The 19,500-nt window shown below is 42.5% G+C and overlaps 1 protein-coding gene across 2 annotated transcripts; it reads right to left on the bottom strand.

Annotated features, from left to right (window-relative positions):
• Positions 1–767: 767 nt before the first annotated feature.
• On the bottom strand, positions 768–18,039 carry dgcr2 (DiGeorge syndrome critical region gene 2). Of its 2 annotated transcripts, XM_012849375.3 has the most exons (11): positions 17,541–18,039; positions 11,188–11,220; positions 10,168–10,290; positions 6,179–6,265; positions 5,873–6,083; positions 5,079–5,155; positions 4,784–4,966; positions 4,486–4,689; positions 3,393–3,545; positions 2,302–2,538; positions 768–2,215 (listed from the first exon to the last, which is right to left on the bottom strand). In XM_012849375.3, the coding sequence occupies exons 1-11, from the start codon at positions 17,623–17,625 to the stop codon at positions 1,983–1,985; spliced, it is 1,626 nt and encodes a 541-aa protein (XP_012704829.2). In that variant the 5' UTR covers positions 17,626–18,039; the 3' UTR covers positions 768–1,982. The 2 variants fall into 2 exon arrangements, with proteins under 2 accessions (XP_012704829.2, XP_012704830.2); XM_012849376.3 differs by lacking the exon at positions 11,188–11,220.
• Positions 18,040–19,500: the final 1,461 nt, after the last annotated feature.

The raw sequence follows: 19,500 nt of genomic DNA, 5'->3' as shown, positions 1-19,500 counted from the left end.
GTTTTCTTTCTGGGGGGGGGGCGTGGAGTTGCTCACCTCTAGCTGCAAACACCTGCATGACTGAGTGAAAGGTTGCTTAAACGTCTCCTCAGATCATAAAAAGGAGGAGAAATATGGCTGTTTGGAAATATTTCTGTTTTAAAACTGAAGCTGGCGCGCTGCGTGTGTCGGGCTACCTGACTGGACAGCCCGACCAAAACGACCGGCTAGTTTCAGTTTTCCTCCGCGGCGTTTTACGCTCAGGGTGGCGACAAATTCTCCGCTCTGTTCCTGACTACTGTTTAGATTTTACAACATGCTGGATATTTCAGCACAGATCCTGAAAAAACAAACAAACAAAAAAAAAAAAAAAAAACATGCGGGAAAGGAATATTTCATTAATATTGCATTTTGGGAACCTCAATAATCGAATTTTATTTATTTATTTCTATTATAATTGTTTCAATCAAAGCTTTTGATCCATTTCCAGAGTAAAAGTTGCGATCAGAGCTTTGTTTGGCATCTAAAGTCCAACAACAAGGTGTTCTAAGAGGCTATTAAACGGCCATCTTAACGAGTCTCCTTGTACGCCCGCTCAGGTTTTGATGTGACGAGTAACATTTAGACTACTTAAATCCTGATTATTATCCTTTAGATAAATAATCCTTTCTATGCTCATCCAGATTTGGAAAATTATCCACTTAAGAGTCCAGACTCAAAAGGAAACGTGAATGATAAGCCTGTTTGGGTGAAAAATGCCACTTTATGAAGTTTCTTTACAGTCTATGTTTTTTGCCAAGATTTCACAGAATAAAAATCGTAATAAATGTTATATAAAACATTATTACAGCTGTGATAACCGATATGTTGGTTTATTTGAGCAACAGCAGGGTTATGCTTTCACTTAAACCAATTAAATCGAGGTATAGGGTGCAGTTTTATCTCAGAACTGTGTGTAGTATAATCTTGCGTGTATTTTTACTGGAGCGTGTATTTTTACTGGAGCGACTCGTACACCAGCCCACGCCGGGTCGGCACAGTGTGGGATGGAGAGGCAGCTCCCATACGTGACAATCGGTGAGTTTCCCTCACAAATAAAAGCGTGAAGACGGCAAACAACGGAGTTTTGAAACGGTTCAACAACAAAGAATACATAATTTGAATGATGGCGTGACTTAATTCATGATTGGAGCAGTCGATCCGAGTCACATTTTAAATAAATTTAAACTTGTATGTCTAATCTTTACCCATAAAACAACCAGGACTTCGTCGCAGCGTCGATGAAAAATCTAAATCAGCTTACATGTTTCTGACTAGATCAGCCGAGATGACAACCCGCGGCGTCACAAATGAAGCATAAACACAACACCACACTGATAATCGGCGTCACCACAGGTCTTCTGATTTCTAAAGCTTTTTTTTTGGCAGCAAAACCCGATAAAAACCCAAACGATGACAAACTACCAACACCATCTGGGAAATTCAACCTCTGAGCTAGAAAATATCTTCTTCTGCAAACCGGCGCTATAAATCTGGAAGACAGCTGCTTAGGTCAGATAGTAAAAATGAAGGGGGGGGGGGGGGGGGGGGGGGTCGTGCTGCGGCAGACGGCGTGGATGTTCGGGTAGCTTCGGACGTCGATAGAGTTGCTGCGTTTTTTTTGTCAAAGTGGGACGCGAACGAAAAGCGGACAGGCGACAGAAGTCGGGCTCGTCGTTTCTCTCTGTGGGACTGAAGCACACAAGTCTTAGAAAGTCTGATCCCAGGGGAGCGTTTACAGCAGCGACTAAGCTGCTTCTTAGCGTCACAAAAAAACGAGGGTGCAGCCCTGTCGTCTTATTGGGGGTGGTTTTGAGTACAGGATCGGTCCCAGCTGCTCCCTCAGGAAAAGACAAACAAAGAACACCCCGGTAGCCGCTCCTCCTCGTACGTCTGTACAAACCATGAGTCTCCTCCCGGCGGCCGACAGTAACGGTCTGCAGCTCCAGGACATCCCGGCGCTCCTATACGACGGTGCTGAGGGAGGTCATGCAGTCTGTGGGCAGCGGGGCGGGGGCGTGGCCATCTGTGGGCGTGTCCGGCCCCACCAGGAGGGTGCTGCTGTCTATGGAGTCCTCCCTCTCCTGAGAAGATGGCACAGAGTCTGGCACTGGAGCGGGGGAGGCGGGTAGCTCCACCTCCAGCCCGCCCCCCATAGCGCTCATCTGGCTCGGCACCACGGGAACGCCGCCGTGTCCTGGAGGCAAGAGCAGAAAAGACGATGAGAGCCTCGCGGCGCATGTGGCGGATGCTTCGGGCAGCGAGAGGACGGAGGTTTCCTACCGAAGTCCACGTAGAGGAAGGTGTCTGGGTTGATGGAGGCTTCGTACGGCGGAGGGGGGTCATCCGGGTGCTGGATGTCAGGGTACTTGTAGGCGGCGTACGGCGGGGGGGGCTCCTGGAAATGAAAGGCGCCTCCCTCTCCGTCATCAGACAGATGCAGCGGGGTGAGGCCGGTGCCGAAGGCGTCCGGGCCGTAGTCGAAACCCGGGACTCGTCTGCCGAGGTTGAAGTGGTGCACTGAGGAAACGGACACGGACGGAGAGAATGAAATCCAGGAGAAAGAGAAATGTGAAAACACACAGAGGAGACCTGGCCACACAACATTCTGCGTCTGATCCGCCGCTCAGACGCTTAAAAATCCTACAGTTTGCTGATCAGTGAATGCATCACAGAGGCCTCAGATCCCAATAGCACCAACTACATTTTTCTACAGGTTAATTAAAGACTAAGACCAATGATTAAAATTTAAGACACGTATTCCTTAGATAACTATTTAACATAAAAATAAATAATTTAACACAACGTTGGTGTAGTTTCATTGCTTTTAACGGCTATTCTACCCAACTCCAGCGTCTTTCACACTGGGAGCTTAATTAATGATTAATGAGCAGTTTAGCAACCTACTGAAATCACTGTTTTCAAACATTAAACGTACACACTACCACCGAGAAACAACAGCAAAGTTGTAAAACACCCAGAAAAAATGACCTGTAAGTTAGCGCTAGCTGCTATTAGCTTGAGCGCTACGAGCTGCATCACGCAACGTTCTGCTGCATGATGCAGACTGAAACAGCGAAACAACATACAAACATGTGTTCAGTCTTTGTTGTGTATAATTTAATGTTTCAATTATTTTTTTAAGTGGTACAGGAGCAGCATATAGTTTCCACTAGCCTAGAGCGCCCTCTTGTGGCTACAGACGGTAATGCTTACTACTTGGTTCATGTTGGTCAGTAGGATTTATAATTTAAAGTTGATATACGAGTTCTATGTGACTATAAGTTACAGGATCGGCCAAACTATGAAAAAAAAGTGTGAATTATAGTCCCGAAAATCCGGTAAATGAATCTGATGAATGAGTGGATGCTTACAGTTGCCTCCGATCAGTGTTTCGATGCGTTCGCGTCTTCTCTGCCGAAGTCTGTGCACCATGAAGAGCAGCAGCGACAGGATGAGAAAGGACGAGATGCAGCTGACGATCAGCCTCATCCCACTAGCCATCGAATCAAATAAACTGCTTCCATCTGAGGGGAAAGAAAAATCGGGGAAATAAGATCGGAGCATTAAAGCACATAATTTACCAAAGCACCGCCTCACTAGTTAACAGCTATTTGAGAAACAGTTTGTGCAGAACTCTTGATTTTCTGCAGTGATATGTAACCAGGGTTCCCACACCTTGATGAACATCAAATTCAAGGACCTTTCAAGGACTTTCCAGGACAAATTTCCTCAAATTCAAGGACCACACGTGGCGGCATTTACCTACCGTGACCGCTGAATAGGTTATCATATTTTAATACAATGCAAATTCAATAAAAGACTAAACGGCATAGAAGTTGTTGGGTCAGAAGCAATGCACGAAAGTGGATTTAATTTATAGCCTACATTGATATTGATCATATTCATAGCCTACATTTTTATCCACAGTACATGGCTATGCCGTACTACATTACATATAAGATGTACATTAGCCTACCCTTTTATGGAATTTTATAGAAAAAAGTGCAGCATTGAGATGTTCAGAATTATATCAATTTGTTTCACTTACTTTCATCTTTCATTAAGCTAGTTTTTGACTTTGACTCTGAAAAGTCGCTAAATATAGCGACAAAGTCGCTGAGTTGGCAACACTGTGTGAATGTAACCTATTGGACGCACGTAGGCCTAAACCGTAGCCTACCAACTAACGAAGAAGAGTGAACGTACTTTTGCAAATTAAAAGTCAAATTAAATCAACATAATTTTAAAAGATCATGTGGTAGTAAAATAATGACACGAGTTGTCATCCGTGTGAACTTTCAACCCCACAAAAAAATTCAAGGACTTTCAAGGACAAGGTGTTTTTTTGGCTGTTTTCAAGAACTTTCAAGGGCCTTGAATTAATTTTTTCAGATTCACAAACTTTCAAGGATTTCAAGGACCCGTGGGAACCCTGTGTAAAAACCAGAAGATAGCTGCCAGTACCGGGATCCAGGCAGGTGAACTTGCAGCACTCTTTAGGATCCTTTCGAAAGTGATTGCAGCCCTGCGGCCGCTCGCACAGGGCCGCCACGCACATCTCCGGCTCGCCGTCGTGACACGTGCAGCTCAGACACGGGTCGTCTCCCTTCGGGGTGAAGTAGTAGCCCTCATTTACTACGTTGTCTTTTATGTCCACGCACGTTTGCCCTGTGGAGTTAAAAAAAAAAAGACGGAAATATCAATAAAACAGCCAATTATAGAAATATCCGTGGGGGGAAAAAAAAACAAAGTGAGCACATACTCCTCTTGCACAGGAAGGGGAACTTCTTGTAGCAGTTCTCGGCGTGCCAGCTGTGCAGGCCTCGTTCATTCATGCTCTTGATCTGAAAGCGTTGCAGCTGGGCGCAGAAGACGTTGTCCTGAGATGGAGAGGTCTCCCCAAACTTTTTCAGCCCTTCAGGCGGCAAAAACACCTGCATGGAGCCTGTTTGGAAACAAAAACGCCCAAAAACATGCTTGATACCCGGCTCAGATTGCTGAGCAGGGACGATAAGGCTCGTATCTTGTTTTTTTTTTTGTTTGTTTTTTTAAATCACCTTTGTACGCTACTTCCCAACGGCCCTCCAGGGTGTGACTTCGATTGGTGATCACATACTGATAGCCAACCCAAAACCTGAAAAGAAGAAATGAACACATGTAGGGTCTAAGGCAACCTTTACAACCCGCAGAGCCATTTTTGCCCTCGGTCCAGCCAAGCAATTTTGTTTAGAGCCACAAAAGTTACACATCTCTTTGAAACAAGAGCTTGTTTTTAATAGTATACTATAGGAAATGTGTTTACATTTTTTTAAATTAAAGATCAACACTTTTTATTACTTAACCAACAGTATTTTTATGTTTAGGTTGAATGCATTTTCTTCAGCGGGACATTTGATTTTTACAGACAATGGCATCAAAATGATGAAAAAGCAAGTAGTTTGCAAACTATTGATGAAAAGATACTTAATTTAGTTTCTTTCTGAAAATGCTGTGCATATATTGCACAACTTAATGCATCCTAAAGCTAGCAATTTTAAATTACCTTTACATTTAGAAACATTGACCAATTTTTTTTACCCCTGTATTTTTGGTCTAAGTTTTTAAGAGCCAAAGCTGAAAGTGTAAAGAGCCACAGGTCTAAGGCTTCATCTCTGGATTCATGAACTGACCCACATTCACCACTAGATGGCAGGCTATCACTCTATGAGCCATGACATAAGTGGGCATCATGCAAGAAAACTGGACCGGTCAGAAAATTTAGAGCATCATCTGCAGGTAAATGCTTGAGGTAAACAGGAAAATACTGCAAGGCCAGGTCAAAAAAAAGAAAAAGAACAGGAGAGTAACTCACCGGCATTGGTCTCTAAGCTCACACACATTTTCATCAAAATCCACCTCTATCTTCAGTATGAACTGGAGCTCCTCGTTGGTCACAAACGTGGCCAAAGAGCCGTTGACCTTCTGGCACGTATCCACAGCCTGCCAGTAGTTCTCGTTCTTCAGGTAGACTTTGTAGCAGCTGGCCGTCTTCTCGTAGTGATGCCAGCCGCTGGGACATTTCTCTGTAAGCAGGGGGGGGGGGATAGTTTAACGGCCGCGGAGGATAAAGCTACTAAAAAAAGGCTCCAAACACTGGAAGCAAGGCGAGGTTGCTTACTGTTGAAGCGCATAGGCTGAGCCACGCCCATAACGTCTTCTACCTGGTCGTATCCATTCTCAAAACGGAACCTCTCCTCCTTTAAAACTGCAAAGACATTTCAGGTACGGGTCAACTGCATTGGCTCTACACACGCAACGATCTCTGCAACTGAGAAATTAATGTTTAAAAACGTCCCCAAGCAATCATCTGTGCGTCTAAAGATCAAGCAGAAGGATCCAGATCTGGGGCCAGGAAAAGCAGCTGGAAAGCTTTGCAGATTTTAGCCTCTGCTAAGTATGATTAGGGGTTTAATGGGATTAAGATCTGGACAGACGGAAGAACCCTGGCATTGTCTACACACAACAAGCTCTCCTGCTGCGACGAGGCCAGACAAACTGAAATCAAAACATACGTTGCTTGTAAAAAATAACAAAAAAATGCTAAATGATCTCTTTTTAGAGCCAGATTGATTACTTCTCAGTGTGCTAAAGATCACTTGAATAATCACAGAGAGGTACTCCCAGGAGCTGCAAAGACAAGATCAGAGCAACTTGAAGGGGCCGTTTGACAAGAACGAAGCCAGTTTGTGTCGACGCGGCTTCCTGTGATAGACAAAGTCAGTTTCTTCCCACTTTGTGTGGCGCAGCAACTTCACTCCAGCAGAGGTTGGTATCCTGGTCAGATCAGGCATTAAGATCCATGCTGGGCAATCCAATCAAAGGTCACCAACTTTCTGCAGAGCCAGCAGCTACTTCGCGTGGCCTTTTTAGATTAGCTTCACGGAACGGGTTCCTATGGCACAGCAGCTGCGTCCAAGCCTGACGTCGCCACGCGCAACGCAAAGCTTCGGGTGAGGTGGTGCCAAGCAATGGTGGCGCTGAACTCTACAGCTGTAGAGGCATGTCCTCTGGAGTGATGAATCGTGCCTCACTAGCCGGTTAGCCAATGCACAGGTCTGGGTTTAGCAGCTGCCAAGAGAATGGCACCGTCTGACTGCATTGTGTCAAGATTAAAGGTGCGCGCAGAGGCGGAAATGGTGTTGGGTTGTTTTTCATGATGAACTACATTAACTAGATTCCAAATGTGATGAATCTCACATATGTTACTGTACGGCTGCGTGAAATGGCCTAAATTCACCGCGATAACGATAAATGAACGATAACACGGAACCTCGCCGTCTGTTTTGCTTGTTTCAGACTGGATGGAGTCACGTGACTACAGACTGTACATGTAATATAGCCACCCGATAATAGAAACAACTTTTCTTTTTTTTTAATACCTAAAATACCAACATGGGCAAAATGAAGTTAGCTATTGTTGACAATTTTGGTGTCTGTAAATTTTTGGTTTATCACCCAGGCCTACGTTAATGTCTACATTTTGTTATTTAAAGATAGGGCCGGTGATTTTTCTGGAAGTTTCCCCGTTCCTTTTTGAATAACTGCGCACACGTGAGACCGTCCTACCCACTGAGCTATATTATACACTGGAGTGCTGATTTTGCAGAAAAACTGAAGTCACTGGTCAGCTTGCTCCTCCCTACTCTCACAGAATCCCATAGGATTTGGTTGCAGCAACAAGCAGTTTTCTGGCTGTGTGAAAACGTTTCACAGGTAATTCTACAGTCAGTGGATGTACTAACACCATCAACAACTAGGAAATTAGGTGATGAAATATTTTACATGTTATTCATATTAATATATATATATATTAAATATATATATATATATATTAAATATATATATATATATATATATATCTATATATATATATATATATATAATATATATAAGTATGTGTATATGTATATATGTATACACATATGTAAATATATGTTTTTGTATATTGTTATTTATATATTTATAAATGTTAAATATATATACTTAAATGAATAAAATGCAAAATATTTCAGCACATGACTTTCTCAGTACTTGATAGTTTTAGAACATAACATAAAAGTATATGGCATTTGACATTTTAAAAGTTTTAAGCCCCCCCTGAACATGAAACAATCCTCGTTATTCGATGCTGTAGCGCACATATTCCCTAGTTACTGGGGGAAATAGGGAGTACCAATATGGCGGCTGGTGGCTTCAAAGCGACTCGTTCTAACAGGCGGCTATTAGCACTCCAGTGTATAATATAGCTCAGTGGTCCTACCTCACTCTTCCAGGGGATCGCATAAAAAAAAAAAGAGTCACCCAAATCCATTCTGGTCTTATTTCTTCCTACTCAGTCCTTCCTCTTCTTCTCATAAACATGAATGCGGTTCGCTTTCATGTTCAAAGTCTACGATGTGAGCAGAAGAACTACAATGAACCGCTAACCGCTAAGCTAAACTAGCCGCTAAGCTAACCGGATACATAAACACTAGAAGTGCGCATACGCAGCCAGCAAGCGGAAACTCAGAAAGAAAGAGCACGGACACTGGCATTACGTGAGCGCGTCAGATTGATTAGCATGTGGGACAACCAGTAGATAAGACGATTCCCCCAGAACCTGAAGGACAGAGGGGGGGGTGAGTGTATGACGTCTGTAGGTGAGAGCAGGAAAAAAAACTAACCAATCTTTGCCCTTGGGACCGAAAGGCAGAGATTGGTTAGAGATTTTACAGGCCTGCAGCTCCCACAGAGAACGATTTTTTACCTCCTTTTCCTGAATACATAATGTATTAACTACTTTCAGGATGGAAGGACCATTTTACCCAGTTTAACAAAAAGTGTTTCTGAACAGGATTACTAACTATGGCTTTAAGGGAACGTCAGGAGAGTTGTTATTCCACCGAGTGACGAGGTAATATATATATTTGTGCATAAAGCAGGTAGGGGTGATCTGACCTTTCAGAAGGTTTTTGATGCGTTTAGAGAACAATAGTTCAAATCAGCCAAGATTCGTGCAAAATTCCGGGTCTTGGTGAGTCGTTGTAGTCAGATTTGGAGCCACACAGTTATGTTATGGATATTTATCTTAACATACAGTTTCTGACAACACCTTCTGTAGCAAATCAGCAACGCTACAAGACTAACAGAAGGTTGATAAATCCTCAAAGGGTGATTCTTCCTCATTGAAGTATTTTCTGCTTTTCAGTTAACCCAAATAAATTCAGAAATGTAGCTTGGTGTTGCAACCCTTTATTAATAGTAGGTGGATAAATACCAAATTATCGGCATAGAGTCTTAATTACCCGGGACGTCACAACTCTAAAGGGCTCAAAACATTTAATTCCCGGTTGAAACATGTTCAGAAAACAAGAAAAATCCTCAGATTTCTTTCTATCCCAGTACTTAGAAAAAAAAACGACAGTTTTATCTTTTTCAGCCAGTCCTGGTGCCTGTTCAATACATGTGAGCTTATTGAAGAATAAAAAAAAAAAAAGGGGCCAGTGTGATGCCTTAATCAGCCGTACTCCAACAGCATTAACTGTGAGCTTGAAGCTTGAACAGCTACTCCTTTATGGAGGTCACATGCTGTACTCAATCCTTTCAATAATTCCCATTATGCGATCAGGGATCCGGGGATAAGTCTTCGGGATTTAGGGTAAAAACAATAGGATTTTGGTCAAAGGGCTTAGCTCTATAACATCTATACACTGTTGAGGGGATCAGCCCAATGGTAAACAACAAACAGACGTGAATAATTTAACTCTGGATTCTCCAACGTTTAGACGCTGTTACTCCTGATTTGCTCATTATTCATATTTACTGGTGAGATCAATGCGTTCATTGGTACTAATCACCCACTACAAATGTAAACCATTACTCTAGCATTAAAAAAACCCCGGCAAATCTGTCCTAATGTAGTCAAGATGCACAACTTAATCCAGATTGATGCAATTTCTCGACGTCCCCGAGGCCCTGTAGGTGCAGCCGCGTTTGTTTGTTTTTTTAAAAGCTGCTTCCCTGGGATTCGATCCTTCATGCGTGAAACACTCTGTGCGCCGCAGGGCTACTGAGAAGCCAATCAAAGCCCCGGTCGTTGGAACGGTTGTGGATGCGAGTTGTACTTACGGGGACAGTCCGTCTCGTCGCTTTTGTCCTCGCATGCTGTCCAGCCGTCACACTGCCAGGACATGGGGATGCACTTTATCGTCCCGCTGCGGCAGGCGAACTGCCCGGGGTTGCAGCGCGGCTCTGAAACACGACAAGGCGGTTTTGTGTGGTCAAACATGTGCCACGTGGACACCTTTATCGAACAAACAAACAAACGAAGGAAAGGAAATACCAAGGAAGACATGAAATATGCATGAGGGGCTTTAAAGGGATTGAGACGGGCATTTAGAACCATAGATGACGCTGATGGTGGATGGAACGGCTGCGATTGTTGTTCTTGTAACAAAAACAGGCGTCTGCTGTGCGGCAAACCGTATCAGAAACTTCGCTTTTCTGCTCCGCTTTTCATGTTCTTTGAGAAATGTAGAATTCCCAAGGGAGTGATAATAAAAAAGACAAATCTGCAGACATATCTGATCTTGTCTGCACATTTTTTCCTAAGAAGGAGCTGTTTTGTTTCAAACGGCCTGATGAGCCAATCTGTTTCACAGAGTCATTTATCACACTGCACAAGATCAGGTCACCCAAAGAGAAAACAACAGCAGGCCTGTTGGCTTTTACAAGCTTTCCATCAACTTTGGTTTAGGTCTGAAAAGAAAAAAAAAATGTAGAAAAACGACGGAATAATTCGAAAAAAAAATAAAAAATCCTGACCCGGCCTTAACATCTAACGTTGATGGCATTTGATAAAGAGAAAAGGCATAGAACCATCGCCTTGGGATCATTAATGAGGCTTATTTGTTTTGTGTTTTATATAATTAAATTATGAAAAATAAGAAATTTATTTTTTAGAAATTAAAGTAACTTTTAAAAATAATTAAATAAATAAATAAAACTTTTGAAAAATGTCCCTGTTAGAAATTATTCTGACAATAAATCAGCTTTACGTGAAACAAGGTTTTGGGACTGCTGGCGTATTCTAAGAAAAAAAAAAAAAAGAACTACACTTTAAAATAAATAAATAAAAAGCTTTCTTACCTGACAATAATCTTGCCACAGCTAGCCGTGGACCTGCAATAAACAGGAACAATGATGTGACTATCTGGCTCGTCAGACTGCTTCAATTTTACCTGCAATTCAACTGACCATAGTCAAAATTACCGCAAGATGCAATTAGTTTTTAAACAAAACGCCATTTACTAAGCTTTGAAAAACCATAATTGACCCTACTTTATAAAGTAACGTTTAATGGCGTATGAGGCCGACTATAAATTCTGTAACATCCAGTAAAACTAAGCGTGTAGCGGCTGAATGTCGATCAACATTTCAATCAGGGACGTCTAAACAGCAGGTAGGTCCAACAACCAAGCTGCGTGGAAGCCGAAGGTAAGCCCTAAACGAACTAAAAACTCTAAAAAAAAAAAAAAAATAATAATACATTTGTGCTCGGAAGCTTTGTATCAAAAGCCATTTAAGAACACTCAGCAGTCCAGTTTCAGTGATACTAAGTGGATTGAGAGGTTTTCTATGTACTGTAGGCTTGTGTCAGTTTCCAGGGACTGAATGAATTATGATCCACAAGGATGGGTAACAATAAAAGCCACGGATTTAAAAAATATATCACCGAGCACTATTAAAAAATGCATGCCTGAGGGTTTTTTTTTTTTTGCAAGGGTAAAGAAAGTTGAAGCGTTATCAGCGAGATGAATACCAGAACATGCGCTGCTATATAATTGTTTTATTAATTGAGCCGGCTCTTTAAGCTCAGGCTACACGTTGTTGTTCCAGCAGCACAACATCGAGGCATAGCTGCTGTCTCTGATGCGTGCGAGTCAAGGCTGACTGAACGCATCATTATTCACTGGATTTGGTGCATTTCTGATAACCGTGCCGCTGACAACTGCACAGGGACAGAACTCAGAGCTCAGATCCCAGCAGTTCAGGATTAGCAGATATCACTGGCCAGCTTTGATTATCGTTTCCACGCTCTCAATATGAGCCGCTTCCTTTTTACGGCGCTCGATGAATGTGCCGAGGCCTAATCGGGATTTTCTGGAAACGGGAACGGAGTACGACGAAATTACCGTGTAGCCTCTAGCTGTTTGTCTCTCTATCGGGTTTTAATTACAGAGAAGACGACTATTGATGATTCCCAATCATCATTACAGAAGCCAGTAATCAGGAAATTGACACATTTGACCGAAAGAGACGCACGGTGTTGGATGAACAACAACGTTAGGGGTTATGATTGAGGGGCTTTTAGAGAAAAATAACTAAAGTAATAATAAATAATCTAAAGAACATGTTTGGCGAGGCTGGCTGCAATTAAGTGTGTTTATCGTTTAGCTAGCAGACATAAATGCTAAATTTTTTTTGCAAAGACGTAATGCAAACAATCTCTATTTTATTTATTGTAAAATACAAGATGAAGTTTGCCTCGAACACATTACATCTGACAGTAGAAATATAACCAAAAAGTTGGTTATATAAAGCCATTAAATAATGCACATTAATGTCATCTTTCAGGGACGATAGAGGGGACTGCGTCAACGCTAAAGGTCTGCTGACTTATGAGAATGAAATCAAGTAAAGAGGTTTAAGTCACGCTTTAAAATACTGATCATTTCTTCTCTAAAACCCCAATCGGATGTCAAGATTTTAGGTGGAGTGCGAGTTTGTTTAAATAACTTCATGATGCCACAATCAACTGAATCAGTAATATAAGTTAAGTTACTACTTGGACACAATATCTGGTATCTGGTAGGGACTTCTATTTAAAGCCTGATGCGTTAACACTGAATGGACTCGCTGCCTTTGATGCCGACACCTAATGAAGATGATAGTGGTCAAGATGTTTGAGCTGACACAAAGATTCAGTATGATGAAAGAAAAAAAAAACAAGAGTACCGAAAATAATGGGTTGATTACGGCAAACGTCAACATTGGGATATTCAACAATAATGTCAGGTTTGCAAAGCTCTAAAGCATCAAGGAGAAAAAAAAAAAACATTGAAAGAGCTCATTAGTCTATTCTATAATAATAATATCCAAGCCCAAATATCAGTTTGGCTTATTTTTAAACGCTTCATATCCTAATTTCCCAATCCCTGTTCTCGAATCTCTAAACACGGGAAGTGAGTCATACGCCAGCGCTTCGCACGGCCAATTTTCAGAAGTCAGCTTATTTTCATGTGCACAGCTTGCAAATCTGCATTTAGGCTGTTCAGACCGTCCTGTGGGACAACCTGAAAGTGTTTTTCAACCAGACCAGTGACATTCACAGCGAAAGAGAGACAGTATTTGGTGTTTTAGCCTCAAATGTGAACCGCCCTGCACTGCCTGCGGTGCCCAGATATTATCTCTGGTGGTGAGATCAGCTCAGGACGCGGCGGAAACAGCTCGCCTTCAACCTTATGAGGTTCAGCGCACCGGGTTTGAAATGCAGGAGGACGATTCGCCGAAATCTGCTATGACGCAAAACGGAGAGTAGACATGATGGAACTAGCCTAGCGGCTAAGCTCCCTGCTCCCGATAACAACAAACAGCTTTAGAGACAAAAGTTCACTGTGTTTCAGGCGACATGTCGTCAGAACGCCGAGAAGCTCTCCTGTTTTGGTAAAGATCATCGGAGGCCGTCTTTCAGAAACTCACTTTGAGACAAAGTATCTGCAGCTGTCAAGAAAAACGAGCAAAGAGTCAGACTGCAGTTGGTTTGTGGATCGGTTTGAAAAAAGCAAAGGATTGAAAAAAAAAAAAGATCCTGTTTGGGACATCCTTTTCATTTTGATTTCAACTTTTCAAATATAGTTGGTGTTGCGAATGTTAAGACAAGCGAGAGAACCACGTGATTCAAACAAACACTGGAAACCTGGCCGTGTAAAACCAGCTCGGCTTGCTGAACTGAACCTGAAGGAAAACCACACGCAGAACTTTGACCCGGTTCTCCTCAGAAATCCTCCGTTTGCCGGAGGCTCGGCTCTCAGAGAGATGGAGCGGCTGAAGCAAAACCAAACCCGTAATCTGCCGTCTGAAAAGGCGCGTCAGCGTCTTGCTCACTGGTGTTCCTCTCACTCAGCAGCAGACGTGCATCCTTTGACGCACAGACAGTTAGCAGCACAGACCGGCCTAAAAAAAGGGAGTCTCTTATATAACAAAGGGGAACACGGCCCAACTGAGACGGACAGAGACGTGGCTTTGCACAGGTGATGACCCGCCTCACGCTCCTGATAATTCAGCGTGCAGCGATGCTGCTAAAAATGGCGAGTGAGTTTCTGCACTCACATTTAGAAACATCCCTGTGCAGATAAAAGCTCTATTTCAACACACCAACAATATGTCAACTGTGGATGTTTTTCACCCCCAGACTTCCCCGTTTCAGTTCTGATTTGATGAACTTAACACCTTAAAATAGCGAGTTGTACTCCTGCACTACCTCATTTCATAGCGAAACGTTTGCGCTGTCTCTGCAAACACAGCGGTAGTGACAACAGAAACCCGAGAGTATAAAACTATATCGAAGAAGACCGGGGCAGGGAAGTCGAAAATCACAAGAACAGTATGAAACCAGTCTTAATTTTCAATTCCTCTTTAAGTAGTTTCATTTGCTGAGCCGTGCAAGTTTTTTTTTAAAGCGACTGAAAAGGCCTTAAGCTGAGCCAGGAATATCAAGAGGATAAGGAATGTTTCACAGCTTCCTACGGCGGGACACAATGCTTCCTAAAAAATCGTCACCAACCTCACAGAGAAACCCCAAACATAGATAAAAATCAGGGCCATCTTTATATCTACACTCTGGAGGTACCAAACGTCTGCAACTGATTCCCAAGGATGCTAGTCAAATATTGAGTTTCATATTTACATGTTTATGTTTACAGTGAACGAACAAGATTTGCAATTATGTCCATACCTCCATAACTAACAAAGTAATATAGTTGTTGCAAAAGCTGAAAACAAATTGACTTTTTATTCTAAATAGCTATGTGTAAATGAACAAAAGTAATCGGAATAAAAGCGTCATGTAAACAATCCAATCGGAATATGATGATCAGATTAAGATCAATGGGAATTTAATTGTAATCCGAATGAGAGGGTGGTTTATGATGTCTGATAATCCGATCAATTTGCATATAAACACTTGTCGGGCTCAAATTATTCCGAATAATGGAAAACTGACCTGAATGCGCATGTGCGCCCGACGTAAACGTGACGTATTTCCGTGTTATTGAGTGGCGGATATGCGTCTGCAACAAAAACGGTCGGGGCTCCCCGATACAACCTTTCTATTCGGAAAAAAAATAAAAGAGCTAAAATTGTTGTTTACTGGGCGCTCGGAAGACAAACAACCTCATTTAACCCTGCTTTGTTTACTATTTTTGTTGTTTAGCAAAGACGGCAGTGTTTGTGGGGTTTTTTTTAGGGAAAATTGATAACTGCGCATGTCAGAGTGGTTCTATTCTGAATAAAGCCAGGTGCATATAAACGCACAATATGATCGGATTAATTGATCGTGTGCCGATAACTTAATCCGAATACGTTTTAATCCGAGCGTGAAATTTCGCGCATGTAAACATAGCCACTGAACTGAGCCATTACACAACAACACGTCTGCAATTAAAATGTACAAACCGAGCAGTTTCAGTCCAAACCTCGCTCAGATATGTCGCAATGTCTTATTTGGGCCTCTAATCTAAGGCATCAGCTGAAGTGGTCCAGTCGAAACTCGAACAGCCACAATTTAACGCCAAACGCTGCCACAGCCTTGCGCTATATTGCACCACTTCGTGCAGCGTTATGCATGACACACGAGTTGCTTGAATCACTCAACCAAAACAAAAATAATAAACAACAAAAAAAAGTTTATCATTTCGCCCCCCCTCCTCTGGTTTTTTCCCAATGAATCAATATATTTTAAAACTAAATTTATCAGTATTAAATATTTTTAGACGATCAAGCAAAAAAAATCCCATTGTTTTTTTTTCTTCTTCGCAGCACTGCATTGTGAAATAAACGTAAAAAACGTGGACGTCGCTTAGCAGCTTTAGCATGAATGCCCAGTGGTGGGTGCACGCTTACTAGACTAAACCCCATTCTAATCGAAGCGCCTCCTAAAAATTATTCCTCCATGCTCTTGAATTATGCACGCGTAACAATTTTCTCTCTCTGTTTTTTCCCCCCCTCCATAACACCTAACGTGCTCGACAAGTAGCCGTCAAACATGAACCGTGTGACACAGCCTGTGGAAAATATCATCGCCTAAACAACCAGTTTTCAAAGAATCGGGCATCTTGCTGAAATGTGCACACACACAAAAAAAAACAACAAAACGACCTTCACACTGTAGAAACAGGCCAGCAGAGCGGTGACTCACAGTTTTGACCCCTTTAAAGCCTAATTTGATTGCAGACTTAAAAGTGGCCGTGCGCGTCATCTCTCAAACAGGGCCAGAAGGCGCACTGAAAAAAAAATAATGTTTTGCTTCTTCTTTCTGCTTGCTCTCTAGGTAGGAGGTCAGGCCAGGGTCCTTTCGGTTGGAGGCAAACAATAATGCTTTTATCCTTGAGCTCAACCGATAACAGTTTCTCTAATCCGCACAATTGGCGGGATCACTGGACCAAGCTGGGAGGAAACCCACAAGATGCATTTGTCCTCCGCTGATGCTGACAAAGCTCTGGGAAAGGCGTTCAATCAAAGCAACAATACAGGCTTTTGGTTGAAGAGGAAAGAAGGGGGAAAAAAAACAACAACATTCAACTACTTCCTTGCTTGGTAAAGAGAGAAAGAGAGACACATGTCTAGACAGGGAAGAGGGCAGTAATCCAGTAAAGTGGTGCATCGTTTCACGTTTTATTGGGTGCACTTTGAATGTTTCTGCAGCTGTAACAACCAGCATCATCTTCTGTTGTGTTTTCAGCGGTGAAGATGAACGTGAGCCAGGTTTGGCGATCCGGGAGGAGAAATCTCTGGCGAGCATTTGATAAAAATCACATCCGAGGAGAAGGAGGGGGGAAAAAAACCCTGGGAACAGCTAACAAGGCTTTTCCAGTTACCCAAATAAGGGTGCGGGATTTGACGGGAAATAAAACGACCAAGTTAGCGTCTTTGGTTATTAAAAACAAAAACAAACATGGCTGTGGCGTAATATCTAATCGCCACTGGTGTAAATTGGCTGTTACAAGTGGCCTAGTTTGAGGGGGACCAAACATAGCTACTGCGCACACAGCTAGCTGGCCCTGGACCCTGACCAGCAGCGGCGGGGAGGCGGGTTGAAAACTACCAGAGTCCCAGGTCTGACCGCCAGGCCGCTGCGCGTGACCTGCACCTTCAAATCGGTCTCCCTCCCGCTTTATCAGCCAGAAACACAGTAAAATAAATAAAATAAAAACTTAATTTACCTGTCCGTGGTGGGTCCGTTAACGTGAGGACGAAGAGAAGAGAGAAGAGGAGGACCAAACTGCTGCTGTCAGCCTTCGGCAACATTTATCCTCCATTCATAGTAACTCCTCTATCCAGAAATGTAAAAATATACACCGAGGATCAGCGACGCCTCCGCCCTCTCTCCTAAATAACAGCCCCGAAACGTTGGAAACCACTCGTTCCCATTTCTTGTGCGCGCACGGCGTCGACTGGACTACATAAAGCAGCGCAAACGCAGCATAGTCGCAGCGCGAGGCGACGCAGGTTGTGGTTAATCTCTCCGAGCAGCAAGCGGCTAACGCTAGCTAGCTAGCTCGACTCGAATGGCTCCTCCGCCGTTTATCTTCGACCGTTGGTGCTCGGTGCGGAGCGGCGCTCATCCAAGATGGCTGCGGCCTCCCATCACAACAATTCCAAACATTCGCCAGCTCTCTCACAGGCAGCCAGACCGTCAACCGGAGGTGCTGCCGGAGGGGGCGGGGCCTGTCAGATTATACCCAAACAGAAGGCGTACGTGCACGTTGCTCGGGCCGGGGGTGGAGCCAGCAACTTTTATCAACGCCGCTTACAGAGGCGGTGTTAGAGGCTGGAATCACCGGGGGCCCAGCCCAGATCAATTTGGATTTTTACTTTAATGGCTTCATTTCCGACAGCTTATTTGAGGAACTTGTTAAAGGATGGCACGGAAAACTACCCAAACATATATATATATATATATATATATATATATATATATATATATATATATATATATATATAAAAATATAAATATATACTTGCATCCTTCTCTGAGTGCAAGCACGCTGCTCTAACCACTAGGCCAACACTGCCCAAACATACGTATACATATGTATATGTATACATATATGTATATATACTTATATGTATGCATATATACATATATATACATATATACACACAGATATATATATATATATATATATATATATATATATATATATATATATATATATATATATATCTTTATATCTCTCTATATATAAATGAAAAGGCCTTTTTGGACAGATGAGTTTAATTTCAGCTGTGTTAAAAAAAGCGGCCCTGGGGTCATTTGCGGCCCCTGTGCTGATTTTGTGCGCCCCCCCCCACCTGCATTTCAGGAAGGATGAAGCCGATCAGCACTAGTGGCTGGTGCGGATGAAAACTTTTTTTTAAATTATGGACACAAAAATAATCTCCCTATTTCTAGGCTGAATCTCGGTATACAATATTTATCTCGATATGTCTTTCTTTGAACACTGGAGACAGGCACCAGCAACCCCCGCGACCCCATGGGGGATTAAGCGGGTCAGAAAATGGATGTATGTCTTTCTTTTCATAAAGTAATTATAAAAAGGCATTTCTGATTCAAAGCTTTATCACAAATGTCTCACAGGCACAATTTTTAACAAACAGCTGTAGCTAAATATGAGAAACAGCTGAAAAATAACCTTTTTGGAAATGCATAAACTTATAACACAAGATAGACCATCTCAACATAAACGATATAGTCTCGTTTTATCCCTTTTTTTTAAAAAAAATCTCAATACATTGCCCAGCCCTACTGGAAATGGTTACAAAATTATTTCTGGGGCTTTGAAATTCCCGCCAACATAAGCGAAAATCATCATCCACAAATAGCGGAGAAATGCGACATTGAACATTCCCAGGAGAGGCCAGCCAATCAAAATGACTTCCAGTGTTCTGAACACTAGTCCAGAAAATCCTACCAGAAAATCCTGAATGACCATGCCTGGTTATCGATTCATGTCTTTGAAGTCAAGTACACTTGGATTACGCAGCAGCAGAATCATACGCAGTACACCAGCAAGTACACCTCTGAATGAAAAAAAATGAAGAAGGTATTTATTATAGTCCACAATGCAATTGAGATATTGTGGTATTACCATTTATCCTGCTCAAAAATCCTCAATGTGA

The sequence above is a fragment of the Fundulus heteroclitus genome, unplaced genomic scaffold, assembly GCF_011125445.2.
Source record: "Fundulus heteroclitus isolate FHET01 unplaced genomic scaffold, MU-UCD_Fhet_4.1 scaffold_217, whole genome shotgun sequence".
Taxonomy (NCBI): domain Eukaryota; kingdom Metazoa; phylum Chordata; class Actinopteri; order Cyprinodontiformes; family Fundulidae; genus Fundulus; species Fundulus heteroclitus.
This window is presented reverse-complemented; position numbering and strand designations above follow the sequence as displayed.

Coding starts and splice junctions, on each gene's coding strand:
- dgcr2 (XM_012849375.3), bottom strand. CDS start 17,625: ATGTTGCCGAAGGCTGACAGCAGCAGTTTGGTCCTCCTCTTCTCTCTT. Junction 10,291..11,187: donor TGTGGCAAGATTATTGTCAG/GTAAGAAAGCTT, acceptor GTCGTGTTTCAG/AGCCGCGCTGCAACCCCGGG. Junction 4,690..4,783: donor CCCCTTCCTGTGCAAGAGGA/GTATGTGCTCAC, acceptor TTAACTCCACAG/GGCAAACGTGCGTGGACATA.